This window comes from Oreochromis aureus, linkage group 5 (genome assembly GCF_013358895.1).
Source record: "Oreochromis aureus strain Israel breed Guangdong linkage group 5, ZZ_aureus, whole genome shotgun sequence".
In the NCBI taxonomy this organism is placed as follows: domain Eukaryota; kingdom Metazoa; phylum Chordata; class Actinopteri; order Cichliformes; family Cichlidae; genus Oreochromis; species Oreochromis aureus.
Genome location: NC_052946.1, coordinates 18,164,948 through 18,180,869, shown reverse-complemented (window position 1 = coordinate 18,180,869; position 15,922 = coordinate 18,164,948). Strand labels below are relative to the sequence as shown.

Here is a 15,922-nt window from a genome sequence, read left to right as displayed (position 1 = left end):
TACTGCTTATTCAGCTTCTACAGTATCACACCCTCTGTCCTCCCCTCCTTTCTGGTATTCTGTTAAGGAATGCTTTCTTTCTTCAAGGAATTGTCTTGATTTTTCCCTCACCAGATATTTAAACCCAGAACTGCACTTTTCGCTCAGCTCGGTGTGCACGTTTTGGGTGTCATATGAATCATTTTATCGTTTTGTCATCATTGTACCTAATTGTCAATGTAAACCTTTAAAATCAGTTACTTGGGACTGCTTTGCATTAAAACAAAATGAAACAAACGAAGAACCCCCCCCCTCCCTCACTCCACCAAACTCGTGATTGTTATTTGGCCATGCGACAGGCCGCCTTGTCTTCGTGCTTAAGTGTGAGCCTATTTCATCGCAAGTCAGGCGGTGACAGCGGAGATGTGGGCCATTATCAGTCATTGGCCGTTATTCATTAGCATGCTAAATATAGCACAAACACGCCGTTCATTGACTGTCCGCTGGTATGAAAACCAAACGCACCCCAGAACTGGGGAAAAACTTTGATTGACTTGGAAATTGGCCAATGACAAAGCAGGGCTTTTCACCTCGACCAATCCGCTGCTACCATGTCAGGCATTCTGTGTGTTGTTGCTGTCAGACAGGGGTAAGAGGCGAGAGTCAATGATGGCTGCTTCCTTGGTTTGGTTGTTAAAGAGACTGTACGTTTTCTTGTTGGCATGTCCCCTCTGTGTCCCGGGTTTCTTGAATTTGGAGGAGCTTAATGAGATGAAATATGGGATTCAGATTCTTCCTGATCCTGTCATCCTGGGGCAGGTGAGTCAGGAAATGCTAACGGATATAGCTTGTTAGCTTAAATATGAGCTAGCGTTATTTATTTACAATTAATAGTGTCAAATAATTCACACAGCGTGAGACCTGATGTCATAAAAGCACAAAACATATGAAAAATAAATCTTATAAAATTACATGAAGACTAGTAATTCTCAGGTGAAGTACGCAGCATGCTGTGACAGCTGTTATGTTCATTGCCACAGGTCTATAAGTAACTAGCTGAAAGTAAAGCTATGGGCTCAAAATGTGGTCATAAATATTTTGTACTTGTAAATCAGGATTTGTATGTGTAAAAAGAATTTGTGTGTGTGTAAAAAAGATTTGTATGTGTAAAAAGAATTTGTGTGTGTGTAAAAAAGATTTGTATGTGTAAAAAGAATTTGTGTGTGCGTAAAAAAGATTTGTGTGTGGACTTAGCCAAAAAAAACCCCCTGCAAGTTACAAGTACGAATTTTGACCCTATTTTTCTTCCTTTCATCTGATTGGTCAATGTCATGTCAATCACAAATGTAACAATCCAATCAGAGAACAGATGGGTTTGGCTGTCGGAGGGGCACTTTTTTGAACTGCAGTAGTGGTGGGCGGATCGATCCAAATATCGATAGTATCGATCCCAAGTCGGGATCGGTATCAGATCGATACTAGCCTGGTTAGATCGATTCTTTACTTTGAGTTCTGCTTGTTTGCTATGCTGTGCTTTCGGCAAAAACAAAACAGCCAGGTCGCTGGACTCGCTGCTCCTGTGACAGCGGAGAGCAGGCACACTTTGCTTTTTGTAATTCTTTTTACACATACAAATCTTTTTTACACACACACAAATTCTTTTTACACATACAAATCCTGATTTACAAGTACAAAACTGATTTACAAGTACAAAATATTTATGACCACATTTTGAGCCCATAGAAAGCCGCAAACCATGTTTTTATCTGTCTGCACTCAAGTAATGCGTTGGTAATGTGTGCCCATGTGTGTCAATATTAAATTCGCCCCCTTTTCCATGCCTGTCTTACGTTTGTAGACTAAGACAGAGGAGGTTATGATGGTGTCCAGTAAGTACAAACAGCTCTATGAGTGTCGACTTCCAGCCCAGGCTGTGCGTTTTCATCAGGATCCCGCCACTGAGCCTGACTCGGAGGGTTACACTGGGCCAGATATCCCAGACCTGCTCAAGCCCATGCACAATGCCCCATGTCTAGTCAAGGTTGGTCTTTAACTACTACTACAAAAATAATACAACAATAAGAACAAGAGCAAAACACACTGGAAGTGACTGTAAGTTAAGTATATTTGCCAGCTTAAGTAAGCTATTTGAAAGACACACGTGAATGCACCAGAAGCTTGCTAAAACAACACTGGGAGGCTCTTGATTCAGTATTCACTGGATTAAAGGTTGCTTGTCTGCATTAGTGACTGGGTACAAAAGCAGTATATCTAAGAGACAAACATCTGTTAATGTACCTGTGTTTTCAATTGTTCAGCTTAATGTGTTAATTTAAGGTTTACCCAAAAGCCCACAAGTACTTTATCACTATTTTCCTGCTCACAGTGCATTTTATCCACTATGACTGGATGTTAGAGCAAAAACACCTTGAAAATATTAAAAAATGTATCTCGTTATGATGTGTTTTTTGTATAGTCATGTGACAAAGAAAGTTTGTCACACTTTCAGCTTCCATAGGCATAAAGAGGTTAAGTCACAGCCTTGTGCTGTTAATCAAATGTGCTTGATTAATTGATCATGAGCATTTAGGTGTCTTAGCACAGTGCCAACGAGGAAAAACAACACCAAAGATCTCAAAGAATCAGTTGTTACTGCCCATCAGTCTTGATGCGTTATAAAGCTATTGCCTTCAAAATGAACTCCATCATTCTACAGTAAATAAGATTTTTTCCCAACATTTGAGACAGCCGCCAATGTTCCCAGGAGTTGATGTCCCAGTAAAACCCAAGGTCAGCCTGTGCAGTCCTCAGAGAAACTGGAAAAATACCCAAGAGACTATCTCAAACTCCACAGGCCGCAGTTAGAATGTTAAATGTTAAAGTTCACAGCAGTACAGTTAGAGGAGTCTGACTTAGATTTTCAAAGTTACATCTGATTAAACCACAAGACTTCCTGAAAAATAGGCCTCATTTACAAATATGTGCGTGGGACCATTTCAGGCTTATGCACTGTGTCAAAGTCTAACAGAAATATATGTCCTGCAGACGAAGGACTGGTGGACGTACGAGTTCTGCCATGGCCAACATATCAGACAATACCACCTTGAAGGTGAGAGGCCACTACTCTGTTTTGTTTTGTTTTTCTTAACTTTCAGTTATTGTTTTTGACTAATTTTGTTCTTTTGTCCTTAGACACAGAGATCAAAGGGGACATTCTCTTCCTGGGTTATTATGAGTCAGAATTTGATTGGAGCAATGAAACAGCAAAGGTGAAGTTGCCTCTATTTTGTGGCTGATTTGCATGACTGTACAATATGAACCAAACAATCGTGGGTGCATCCATTGTGTTTTTTCTCTCAGGCCTCCAAACAGCACAGGCTAAAGCGATACCACAGCCAGACCTATGTAAATGGCTCTAAGTGTGACCTAAATGGAAATCCCAGAGAGACTGAAGTCCGGGTGAGATATTTGCATTTGGAACACATCCTGCTTGAGTTTATTTGCGTGTTTCACTTTTTTTTTCTTTTTAAGTTTTGACCTCCTCCTTGCTAATCCAAACACTCATATGCAAAAGTGTGGGCATGCCTGTGCAGATTTACAAGCCTTTTACTTTTAAATATATCCCATGCAGCAGACATTTTGAACATGAATATGTTTTATGATTGCTTTCCTTAAAAGGCTCGCCTGAGCTCCTCAGACTCAGCTGAGTCTTAGTTAAAAAAAAAAAAAAAAATTGTTCTTTTTGTAGTGTAACTTTAGCACATTTAATGAGCTGTGCAAAACATTACTTCGTACTGCAACCAAATTAATTTAGCATTAACTCAGAGTATCCCAATCTAAAGTCAAAATCCATTTTTGCCAGTAACCTCTTTTGATCATCAGTATCTTGGATATCTTAGGATATAACATCCTCTACAGAAAAGCTGCACCAGTTTAATGTCTGTGAAGGAGAATAACAGAAACGAGCATTGGCACCCTGGAGTTTTTAACTTTTCAACTTTATCCAAAATGTGCATTTTCAGCAAATTTGTCTAGTCAAAACAAGTTATAGCATCTTAACGGTTTCCATGTTACCTCCACTTTAATGCCAGAGTCATCTTTGCGATTCCTTCTGTGTCGAAATAATTCTGAATATTTTTGAGGGAGGTCAGGTGGGAGACGCTGGCTAGTTTTTCTGGAAAAATTAAAACTGTGACTTAGACATTAGTTCAGATTATGACAGCATGTTTCTTTTCTGTGACCCTAAAAGAGTTCGGGTGGAAAAAATACAAAATTTGGCATGTGAAATATTTTGGTCATCCTGATACCTTATAGGGTCCAAAAAGTAAACCTGTTTGGCCTTATTAAATTAAGGAACCTGTCACCTAGTCAGCTGTCTTAATCTCATGGAGCAGCCAGTTCTTTAGTGCTAAACAACCCTAAACCCCAAAACTAATTAAAAGAAAAATTGCCATCTGAAAACTAATGGTTTTGAGATTAATTGAGGGAAGTGCTTTGCTCACATGGGGACTTAACTGCACACTCAGATGAGACTGATTATTAGAACAAGAACTAAAAGAGGAGAGGAAATGAAATCAAGAAAGCTTTCCGTTCCCCAGATATTCATATGCAGCTGTCTGTTTAGAGATACGGCTTTAGTCAACTCTTTAGCCCTTCTAAAGGAGATTAAGTTTATCAGAAGATGCTGATTTTCTGATTACACAGATGTTGTAGTGAAACTCACCAACTCTGGAATCCTCTTAGCAACTCACTAAAGATCTGAAAATGATCGGAGTCTGTGGAAGAGGGATCAGAAGGAAACCTTAAGAGATGTAGAGTCAAAGTTAAGTTGTCAGTTGTGTGTGTGTTAGTCACACAGGAAACTTTTCACAAACAGGAAAAAGATTCTCTGTAAATTCTCAGTCACTAAGGTATTAGCAGTCGTAAGCACTTGTTAAGACATGAAAAAAGCAGAGACCGGCCAATGTTGGCTATACTGATCTGTCTGTGTTGGCATTTGTAACAGTTGATGAATTCCCTGATTATTTACTGTATTTAATCATTTTCACCTTAAAAAAAAAACAAAACAAAAACAAAAAAGCTCCACATATGTAGCAGCCCAGCGATGCCCAAACAGTTGGGCATTTAATTCAGCGCAAACATAGTTTGCATACTTTTGCTCTGTTTTGTTTCCAGTTTTTATGTGAAGAAGGCTCGGGCGACTACATTGCGCGAGTAGATGAGCCTCAGTCTTGTCGATATGTGCTGACAATTCACACCAGTCGCACCTGCCAGCACCCATTCCTGCGGCCACCATCCACTGCCAAGCCTCAGGGCATTGTGTGCCAGCCAGCACTAACCGCCCAACAGTACATGGATTACGTCAAGGCACAAGTCTGTGAGTGAATAAAAAACATTGAAGGTCAAAGCAATGCATCTTGGAGGCCTCTTGATTTTAAAACAGTGATCTTTTTAATAAAAATACCAGCAAAGAAGCTAACCTGGGTTTCAAACTTCAAGCTTGCTCTCTCCTTTGTCTTTCGGTTGATTCCTCTTTCAATCTTCCTGTTTCTGTTCCCAGCCGACACAAAGCGTAAAGTGGAGCAGATCTCGGAGGAATTGAGGAATCTTGATGAGATGTTAGCTGGTAATGAAGGAGGAGATGGTGCAGTAAAGGTAACAGCAGAGGAGACATCGCCTAGCAGTGGCAGAAAAGGTGCGTTTTTGATGTTTATGAATCAAACGACCCTGCAGTAGTAACTTGTCAGTGCACCTAATAATAAAGTGCCGATCCATCCATAATGGGCGTGTGTGTATTAATTCTGATTGTGACACGAGTGTCTATTTCTGGTTTTGAAACAGGTCCTGCTGATGTATCTAAAGATGGAGAGTCAGACGAGGCAGAAGACTCTGACTTCTGGGAGGGAGTGACAAAGCCAGCAAGTTCAAGAACATCTACTTTCCAACAGGAGAATCAGGTATAGCAGGTGCAACAGTCTGTCTGCTTGGTAGAAACACACAACAGTGAGTAACTCAAATTGAAATGTAGCCATAAAAATACATTTGTAATTGGCTCTGCAAGGTCCAATGACATGTTCATTTTAGCACATTTTTTAAGCCTTCTGATTATCATTCTACTGTTACTTACACTTTTGATTATTATTAAATTTTATTATAATGTAGTACTGTGTATATCAAATAATACTGAATTTCCAGGTGTTTTTGACAGTGCGGTGTGGCTTTTTTAACCACTAGAGGGTGCAGTCGGATGCTTTCTGTCACCATTTCCTCCCTCTAATCTGATTTTTTTCCTCTCTTACAGGCTGCAGATGGTGGCCATACCTCGCATGCAGATAATGAAATCATAGATGATGGTGATGAAGGTACTGAGAAAGATCAGTGCCAGATAATGCTGTTTTAGTGTACAGCTTGTAAAAAAAAAAAGAAAAAGAAAAAAGAAAATACAAGCTGGAGCTTTTTCTTCTCTGATATTCTTCTTTTTTAGTAGAAAAATTCAACTTTAAAATCATCACTGACCCAGCAGACCTGATGAAATTTGTCCAGCACCTTAAGGAGAGTAACAGGAAGGTCAGTATTTGCCATTGTTAGTGATTTTTATGCTTTTTTTCTTTTCTCTTGGCAGTGCATAGGCTTTCCAATCCTTTTTTTTTTGTTTTTATTTTTAGAAAGCACAAGATCAAGCCAAAAGTAGAGAAGAGACAGGACGACACAACAGAGTAACGGAGAAACTTGACGAGGAGGAGAAAGATGAAGAGGACCCCGTGCTACAGGAGTTTGAGGATGAGATGGCTGACCTCTCTGTGCCTTCGGATAAGATTGAAGAGATAAAGGAGGAAATGCAGAAGGAGTTTGACAACATCATAAACGAGGTTTAAGAGTCGACTATATATATAAAGTTGATACCTAAAATTTGATTAGACAGATACGTAACAAAGAAAAGACCAAAGTAAATACTCACCTAAGGCGTTGCTCGGCTCTATCTGTGTTGTAGGCTCAACAGGAACTTGAGACAGAGGGTCTGAAAGGGGAGTTTGACCGCACTCAGGCAACACAGACACTGGAGACGACTCTGGATAAGCTACTCGATCATTTGGAGGAGAAAGACGTTCAGGACCCAGAGCAGAAAACGTCAGGAGGCCAAAGAGCCAGCGACCCAGCCAGGGGGAGCCCCAGCCTGGCTCCGAAGCACCCAGGTAACCAGGGGGCTCGACCCTTTTGTAGTCATGTGCATGTCCACGCCCTCTGTGTATAATCATCTTCATAATTCATCAGTCTGTGCAGTAGATGTGTGTTACGACATCCTCCATCTCAGGAAAGATCCACACATGGAATTTGAAGAATTCAGAGAATTTATGTTATCAGATCAATTTTGGTCAGTTGCAGTCTTTCCTCTCCAGCCATTAATGTCACTGTGGGTGACTTTTGATTGCATTAATCTAAATCTAAATTAACATTTCTGAAATCAGACACAGTATTTTAATCTATGTTCATAACACAATGCTATGGGAGGTTCTTGCCTCCTTCATCCCGTGGCCCTGCTGGTGGGTTTTGAGGTGAACTGTCTTGTTTGTCCCTCTTTTGTCTCGTCACCCTAGACCAAGCAGCTGACGACCTTGTTAAGATCAAAATAACTAAGTATAAGACGGGTATCAACCCTGATGGGGAGGTGAAAGTTCAGGAGGTGGGCGAAGGAGACCCGCAGTGGCAGCACATAAAGGACGTGGTTAAAGAACAGCTAGAGAAGGCAGGACTGAAGGCCGAAGGTATGAAGGGAGAGTGCCCGAAACACTCACGGCCTTTTCTCTCTTCCATCTGTTATCTTCAGTGTACAGCACTGTATTTCTCTTATTATCCTATGTAAAATAAAAATCTGTCTAATGATTTAAAAAGAGAAGATTTTGAATAATATGTTTTCATGTAAGGAAAAAAATAAAAGCAAGCTTAAGCTCACCTTAATCAAAGAACATATGTCAGCCAGGTGTGTGCTGTGTTTTTTCCACTCATATGTTTGTGTCATTCATGTCATTCATCCCGTTGTCATTGTTGCGTCATCCAGCAGTTTTCTTAAGCCATTTGGGAGTTTTAGGTGTAACTGTCGAACCCTTTTTTTTTCTTCCCTCTGTTTTTCTTTGTTGTTAGGAAAAATCGAAGTGAAGATCTTGACACGAAAGAACGCAGAGGAGGCAGGTGATCAGTGGCTGACTGAGGAAGACACAAAGTCCTTCAGGGAGCTACTCATAAATCTCCTGGTAACTGAAGTAGTACTTATATTGGGTTCCTTTGAATGCTTCTAGCTGTTGCTTGCAGGCTTGGACTGTATCTGATGGAAGCGCTGTACAGTTTGCTGGTCAAATACTTGTGTTTTCCTGTCTACAAGAAAACAGAGTGTGCTATTGTTCTTGTGTGGTTGTCTGCTTTGACAGAAATTAATTACAGAAACCAAAAGCTCACTGGACTATAGTTATGACACATTTAAAGTTTATTCAGCCTGGGGGCATCAGTTCAGGTGTCAGTAAGCACAATTCAACAGAATTTGTGGACGCAGTATTAAAGAAAAGAAAGAACAAAATGTCCTTGTCGCCAGTTTGGCGAAAAGCTTGATGCCACTTTCACAGCAGACTCTCATGACTGCCTCATCGTCTCTTTTTCCTGGTGTATGCTTTAGAGCAGGGGTCCCCAATCTCAGTCCACGAGGGCCGGTGTCCCTGCAGGTTTTAGATCTCACCCTGGGTCAACACACCTGAATCACATGATTAGTTCATTACCATGCCTCTGGAGAACTTCAAGACATGTTGAGAAGGTAATTTATCCATTTAAGTCAGCTGTGATGGATCAAGGACACATCTAAAACCAGCAGGGACACCGGCCCTCGTGGACTGGGATTGGGGACCCCTGCTTTAGAGTGTTGAAGTGGAGCCAGCTTTCACTTCTGCTTCCTTTACTGGCTGTACTCTGAATACAGATTTGTTTATATTAAGTGACTTCCAGTTCCCCCTCTGTCTTTGCAATATAGTGTGTGCAATTTCCTGCCACACTACCCAAAAGCAGCTATTTCCATCACTATTAAGAGCTGCTGGTTAGTTACTCAATTCCTGTTTATTTTTCCTCCTAACATACCAACGTATACCGACTTTATTTTGCTTTATTTTCATCTTTCTACAGAAACTGATTCTCATACTAGGTTAGGTTTCAGTGAGACAGGCCTATATACCTGTTGGCAACTGCCGGTTGTCACTGTTAAAAGCCACTGATGCATACCTAGAGAGTGGTCAGTGACACCCTCTGTCGCTAGGGAAACGTGTCTATTTCATAATCAGCTGGTGATTGCTGTTGTTGGAAGATGCTGGCAGTTATGAGCAAAAAATTTATTGCAAAGAGGGATAAAGTGCTGCACTGAAAAAAAATATCCTGCAGTTACCTGTTGTTTGCATGGAAGACACCAACTTGTCCACAAACACTCGCCAACTACTCCGCTAAGCAGCAGCGAAATGTGCAATGCAAACTGGAAAAGTAGAGGGTTCGCCATCAAAACAAAAGTTGCAGCTTTTGAAATTTATTGTTGGGAGCAGTAACTTTTACAACTTTTACCTAGAATGTTAACTGAGGCAATCACAAGGCGCACCCTCTTTGCAGACGATTTCACCCAGCCTGCAACTACCTGCCAGCTGGTAAGGGAAGTTGGCAGGTACAGTTTCCTTAGCGACCAGTAATTGCCAGATAGTCGCCAACTGGTCTCTAGACCTGTGTGACTGAGGGCTCAGGAAAGGTGCTCTTAAAAGCTTCCATGAGCACTGCGGTTACATGTTTGAACTTAATGGTACAAATTTCTGTGTTATCTTTATGTAACAGAAGATCCTACACTCTCAAATGTGCAATTTCATTACATTTTTTGGTCTTATTCTTATTATCTTCATGCTAAATTAGACAGTAGAAGACTTTTATGTATTTCATCCTGCTTTGTAGGCATCACTTGGCTGAATATTCATTGGCAGCTGAGTGTTAGCACAAGATTTGATGAATCTTCTAGCAGCAAAGTGGATTAGATGACAAGGATTGTGGTTTTAGTTTTTAACCTTTTCCTGTTTTTACTCCCCCCAGACTGGAGGCACTGAAGAGGTTTATAAAGAGCAGAAAAGGCAGCAGGAGTTGGAGAACAACTATAGATTTGTTTGGGGAGATTCCCAGGAGGAGTCCAAGTCACCCAGCTCCTCTGATTCAGATGACGTGGATATATGAGCTCATTCAGAGTGACCCTTTGTGACATTGCACTCCTATGGAGAGCAGCAGGGAGGAGGACTCTTAAGGTTTAGTCATAATTTTGAGAAAGCCCACTTGATTCGGTCATTGCTGTTAAAACCTGTGCTGTTTGCACATTCAGAAAATGTGTTCATGTGGCTTGAATAGGCAATAATGCAGGTGTCTTTAATGGGGCAACGTTTATATGTTGCACAGTGTGTCAGCTGTACTTGTGCAGCTGAAGTTATGCATTTTCCCCTTTTTGACGGGATTCAGCTTTTGTTTTCAGTTTTACTAAATATTCACGATTAGTTCTGACGTCGTCTGCAGCACACTGTTTATCTTCAATTAAATTATTACTTGTGTTTGTCATCTGTGTTGCCATTGACAGAGACGTCCGTAGTATGAGTCAACAAGGGAATTCTGTCTACTTCAGCAGATTGTATGCGTGTCTGCACAGGTTGTTTTGTTCATTTTCTTTTTACTGAAAAGTAAAAAAAGATATATGTTGAAAACAAAAGAAAAATCCCTCAAATTCCAGTTTCCACTGATCCCTGAAGCTTTCTGATTTGATCCATTTGGTGAAAACAAACAAAAAGTAAACAGATTCAGTGTCTGCACACACTGGCAGTTGATATATTGTTGTTGTTTTGTTTTTTTCAAAAATGTTCTGTGAATTCAGAAGAATACTTTTTAATATTTTGAATACTTTTTTTGATTTTGACAATAACTGGATTTAATATATCTTAACTTGGCAAAGGAAATCAAATAAATCCACAGTGTCAATCAGATTCAGTGCACCACGTTAATGCAAACATGCACTTAAAGGGCTGAATTTGTAAATTTTGTGAATGCTTGTGGATACTTGTAAGTCAACATGTACATAATTATTGTGTCATTATGTTTTTGATTTATTGTAAAATAGCACAGATTAAGTGGCGACGGAGTTACCTGAGTAAATGAGTTTTAAAAATCCTGCCTCTGCATTCTGTTATGAAAAATAATCTCATATGAGATGTAAGTCACATACAATTTTTTTCAGACACAGTAGTGTTTTTGTATTAAAAAGTCTGCATCTGTTATCTCAGATATTTTGTAAATACAATTCTGCTGCCTCTTTTCAGTTGTTTGTATTGTGTATTAAAAAACCTGCCAAATGTCAAATGTTAGACATTTGTATTGTTATTATCTCATAAATTCAGTGTTACAATCCTCACTAGTATGGCTACTTGTATGCTAGGCCAACTGTATCGTCAAATTTCCATCCGATACTATAACTGTTAAAGTGGCGACAAGTGATTAAAATATTGAAATCTCTTAAATGAAGACTAACCTGAGAACAGGACAGGAGCAGAATATGGAAGGACAAGTTGTTTTTGGATGTAAAGTAATGCAAAACAACTAATCAAATGTTGAAATTAAAAAATTGAAAAGTTTAGAAACTTGCTAGCATTAAATTCAAAGTCTTTACAAATGCTTCAAGAATGCTGGAAAGGTTTCTGAAATGCTTAAAATCAAACAAAGAACATAAGAGACCTTTTCAACTGGGTGATAAAAAGAGCATCTATTATCAGGATGAATGTAGTGAAAGAAGACATGGAGAAGGCTGGTGTGACAGGAGAGCATGCAAGGTGAAATGCAGGCAGATGAGCTCCTGTGGATACCCTTGAAGAGAGCAGCCGAAGGTTTAGATTTTGTAGAAGATGTTCTGTTCCCACATGGTGTCTATGAACGCACCACGAACATTCACCCCTCCACTAGCTCTCTAATCAGTGGTTGGTTATAAGGAGCAGCTGTGGCCTATTCCCTGACTCCTGGAATTTGGTTTCAGTTTCAGTTTCAGTTTTCAGTTTTATTTGTCATATGCAAGTTAGCACAGGGTCAACATCGCAATGAAATGTGTTTGACGAGCAGCGGTCTCTCAGCAGCATGATACAGTAGGAAAAAATATAATAAAATATAATATAATAAAATAAAATAACAAATAGAAAAATAGTAAAGAACAAAATATTAGAGAGACATGGTAAAAGAGAAAAGATGACTAAATATATATGTATCTATAAATATAAATATATGTACACTAGTGATTAAATAAGAAAATCTTGAAAAGAAATATGACGGGAGGGCAGATGGGATATTGCACAGGAATGAGCAGCAGAAATTTACAGTATTGCACTTTTTAAATATAAATTACAATAACAATAAAGTGAAGTGACCAGTGCAGATTAATCAGAGTACTTGTGAAGCTGCAGGGTAGCTTCTGAGTGCTGTGTTGTGTGTGTTTAAGTGTTGTGGTTGAGGTGTCGTATGGCTTGATGGTAGAAACTGTTTTTAAGTCTTGTAGTCCGAGCAGACAGACTCCTGTAACGTCTGCCAGATGGTAACAAGGAGAACAGCTGATGTGCTGGGTGGCTGTGGTCCTTGATGATGCTGTGTGCTTTACGGAGGCATCGCTGGTGATAAATGTCCTGAATGGCAGGAAGCCTCGTGCCAGTGCTGTGCTCTGCTGCCTTCACCACCCTCTGTAGTGATCTACGGCTGCTGGCAGAGCAGCTTCCGTACCAAACTGTGATGCAGCTCGTCAGCAAGCTCTCAATTGCACACCTGTAGAAATTTGAGATGATGCTGGCGTTCATGCCAAACCTCCTCAGCCTCCTCAGGAAGTAAAGCCGCTGGCGAACTTTCCTGATAGCAGTGCCTGTGTGAAGGGTCCAGGAGAAGTCCTCAGTGATGTTGACTCCAAGGAACTTGAAGCTGCTGACCCTTTCGACCTTGACACCGTTGATGTGGATGGGCTGGTGTTCCCTGACTGGTCGTTTCCGGTAGTCCACTATCATTTCTCTAGTTTTGCTGATGTTGAGAGTCAGGTTATTTTCCAGGCACCACTCGTACAGTCCCATCACCTCCTCTCTATAGGCCGTCTCATCGTTGCCTGTGATGAGGCCTATGATGGTTGTGTCATCAGCAAACTTGATGATGATGTTGGACTCATGTTTAGCAACACAGTCGTGTGTGAACAGGGAATATAGGAGGGGGCTAAGCACACAACCCTGGGGCGTACCTGTGTTAAGGATGAGTGATGAGGAAGTGTGCTTACCAACTCTCACCACCTGGGGCCTGTTTGTGAGGAAGTTTAGAATCCATCTGCAGATCGGTGTTCCCAGCCCAAGGTCGACGCGCTTCGTGGCAAGTTTTGAGGGGATGATGGTGTTAAATGCCGAGCTGTAGTCGATGAAGAGCATTCTTGCATATGTATTCCCTTTCTCCAGGTGAGTGAGGGTGGTGTGTGTTGCCAGGGCGATGGCATCCTCTGTGGCTCTGTTTGTCCGATAGGCAAACTGAAGAGGGTCCAGTGTGTCAGGGAGGGAGGAGCAGATGTGACCTTTGACCAGCCGCTCCAGGCACTTCATGATGACGGATGTCAGTGCAACAGGACGGTAGTCATTCAGACAGGAGACCACTGATTTTTGGGAACGGGAATGATGGTGGATGCTTTGAGGGACGTGGGGACCACTGACTGCCTCAGGGAGAGGTTGAAGATGTTGGTGAACACCTCTGCCAGCTCGTCTGCACACACTCTGAGTAGCCGGCCTGGGATGCCGTCCGGTCCTGGAGCTTTGTGAGGATTGACCTTTTAAAGGTCCATCTCACAGCTTCTGTTTTCAGAGTTAAAGTTGCAGCCTCACTGTCCTCCTGAGGGTAGAGGATCTGCTCTCTGTTGTCTGCATCAAAACGAGCATAGAAGTTGTTAAGCTCGTCTGCGAGAGATGCAGTGGGCTGGACACTGACTGTGTTGACCTTCTTGTAGTCAGTGATGCAGCGCGCAGTCCATTCCACAGTCGCCTGGTGTCAAAGCTGTGGTAGCTGGACTCCATTTTGTCCCTGTAGTCCTTTCTGGCCTTTTTTGGACTTACGGAGGTCATACCTGGCTGCTTTATATGCATCAGCATCCCGGAGTTAAAGGCAGAGGTCCGCACTTTTAGCTTGGCGCGACGTCTTTATTTACCCAGGGTTTCTGATTTGGGTATATGCGGACAGTGGTTTTTGTGATGATATCATCCATGCACTTTCCAATATATCCAATGACAGAGTCTGTGAGTTCATTGATGTTGCCATCAGCTGCATCCACAAATATCTGCCAGTCAGTTGTCTCAAAGCAGTCCTGCAGGACCTCCTCAGCCTCACTGTCCCATTTGTAAATAACCCTGGAAGCTGGTTTTTCCTGTTTTAGTCTTTGTCTGTATGCAGGCAGCAGCAGAATGGAACAATGGTCTGCCTTACCAAAAGCTGGGCGGGGGAGGGGTTTGTAGCACTCTTTGAATGGAGTGTAACAATGGTCCAGTGTTTGATCACCTCTTGTGGGGAAGGAGATGTGCTGATAGTACTTATTCTGTCGTTTCTTCTCAGTCACGCTGCCACATTCTGGTGTTGTTGACAGGATAGTTGCAATTGTATTTTTCCTTTTGCCCTTCTGGGGCAATTCAGCTGGTTTGTTATGTGTATTTTGGTGTAACAACAAGACAACAGCAGATCCAGGATGGACGTCTGAATTATAAGGTGGTACATTAATTTCCTCTTCTGTTTTCTTATGGCGGAAGAGCTCGCCCAGCTAAAGGACTCGGTACCCAACTACAAGCGCAGAATTGGCGGATTCGGCAAGAGTGTGAACCTGATCAGCTTGGGACCAGTGCTGTTTTCACCAATCTGTCTACTCGGTGTACTCTTCTGTTTCGGTTCCAATAACTGAGAGACCGATTTACTTTACTCGTAAAAGGAAGTGCCCATTGTTCAGGGGTAAGACTACTGTAAGTATTGTTGAGTGAGTGGAAGAGGTTCAGACTTGTTAAGGGGACGACATCTTTCGCCAGCCGAAAAAGCATTATTTATTTATGATCATCATTTATGATGGGGAGCCTAGGGAAGAGAATAAGTATCAGCAGAGATGGTTGGTATGAAATTGGCTAAGCCCTCCCTATCCTTATTTGAACAAATGATGTTCAAATAACACAATGGGGAAAAAATACTGGATCGTAAATTTCGTGTTACGTGGCTTCAATGAAAGGACTGGCTAATGGCAAGTGTAAGTAGGCATTCCCTTTACTGTTTCCCATGCCTGCTTTTTGGAGGAGACTCAGCTTGGACCTAACAAGGAATTGTGGATTTGAAGCATTCATCTGACAAAATGACATCTCGCTTTCTCTCACTCATATATATCACTACTAGTTGCCACTGAGTATCAGCCTTAAGAGGAAAAGACAATCCAGAAAAGATTCTGACCATTTCACAGGAATTGTATGGATGTACTAAGTCCAGGCCCAGAAAATCACTGATATCAACTGATATGTGCAGCTTACCTTCACCCATTTACTCACACTATGGTGCAGCTCAAACCATGGGTGCATAAATAATCACAGCACATGAAAGGTCCCACCACCAAGGCACCCAAGTCACCTCCACATTAGGCCTCCCACTTCCTAATAAAAGAAACACAAGTTAATGTATTAAAACAAAAATCAAAATAGGGTTAACCCTTTTTTTCCCCCCTTTCCCGTTTGGTTCTTTAGCCATCAGAATTATTTTCTGAAGGCAAAGAAAGATGCCCAATGGATTTACTTTACCAAATGGATCATCATGGCCTTGCCATGTTGATCCATTTGATTGACCTTTGCTATTATTATTTTGCTATTTATTTATTTTATTATCAGTT

The 15,922-nt window shown here is 41.2% G+C and overlaps 1 protein-coding gene across 2 annotated transcripts; it reads left to right on the top strand.

The window, feature by feature from the left end:
- The first annotated feature begins 603 nt into the window (after window positions 1-603).
- On the top strand, window positions 604-11,384 carry os9 (OS9 endoplasmic reticulum lectin). Of its 2 annotated transcripts, none has more exons than XM_031757085.2 (15): window positions 604-798; window positions 1,838-2,020; window positions 3,025-3,088; window positions 3,172-3,248; window positions 3,340-3,438; window positions 5,155-5,356; window positions 5,540-5,674; window positions 5,821-5,936; window positions 6,281-6,341; window positions 6,467-6,546; window positions 6,645-6,848; window positions 6,971-7,172; window positions 7,575-7,742; window positions 8,119-8,228; window positions 10,078-11,384. In XM_031757085.2, the coding sequence occupies exons 1-15, from the start codon at window positions 646-648 to the stop codon at window positions 10,213-10,215; spliced, it is 1,992 nt and encodes a 663-aa protein (XP_031612945.1). In that variant the 5' UTR covers window positions 604-645; the 3' UTR covers window positions 10,216-11,384. The 2 variants fall into 2 exon arrangements, with proteins under 2 accessions (XP_031612945.1, XP_031612944.1); XM_031757084.2 differs by having other exon boundaries at window positions 6,464-6,546.
- Window positions 11,385-15,922: the final 4,538 nt, after the last annotated feature.

Coding starts and splice junctions, on each gene's coding strand:
- os9 (XM_031757084.2), top strand. CDS start 646: ATGATGGCTGCTTCCTTGGTTTGGTTGTTAAAGAGACTGTACGTTTTC. Junction 3,439..5,154: donor CCAGAGAGACTGAAGTCCGG/GTGAGATATTTG, acceptor TTTTGTTTCCAG/TTTTTATGTGAAGAAGGCTC. Junction 7,173..7,574: donor CCTGGCTCCGAAGCACCCAG/GTAACCAGGGGG, acceptor TCGTCACCCTAG/ACCAAGCAGCTGACGACCTT.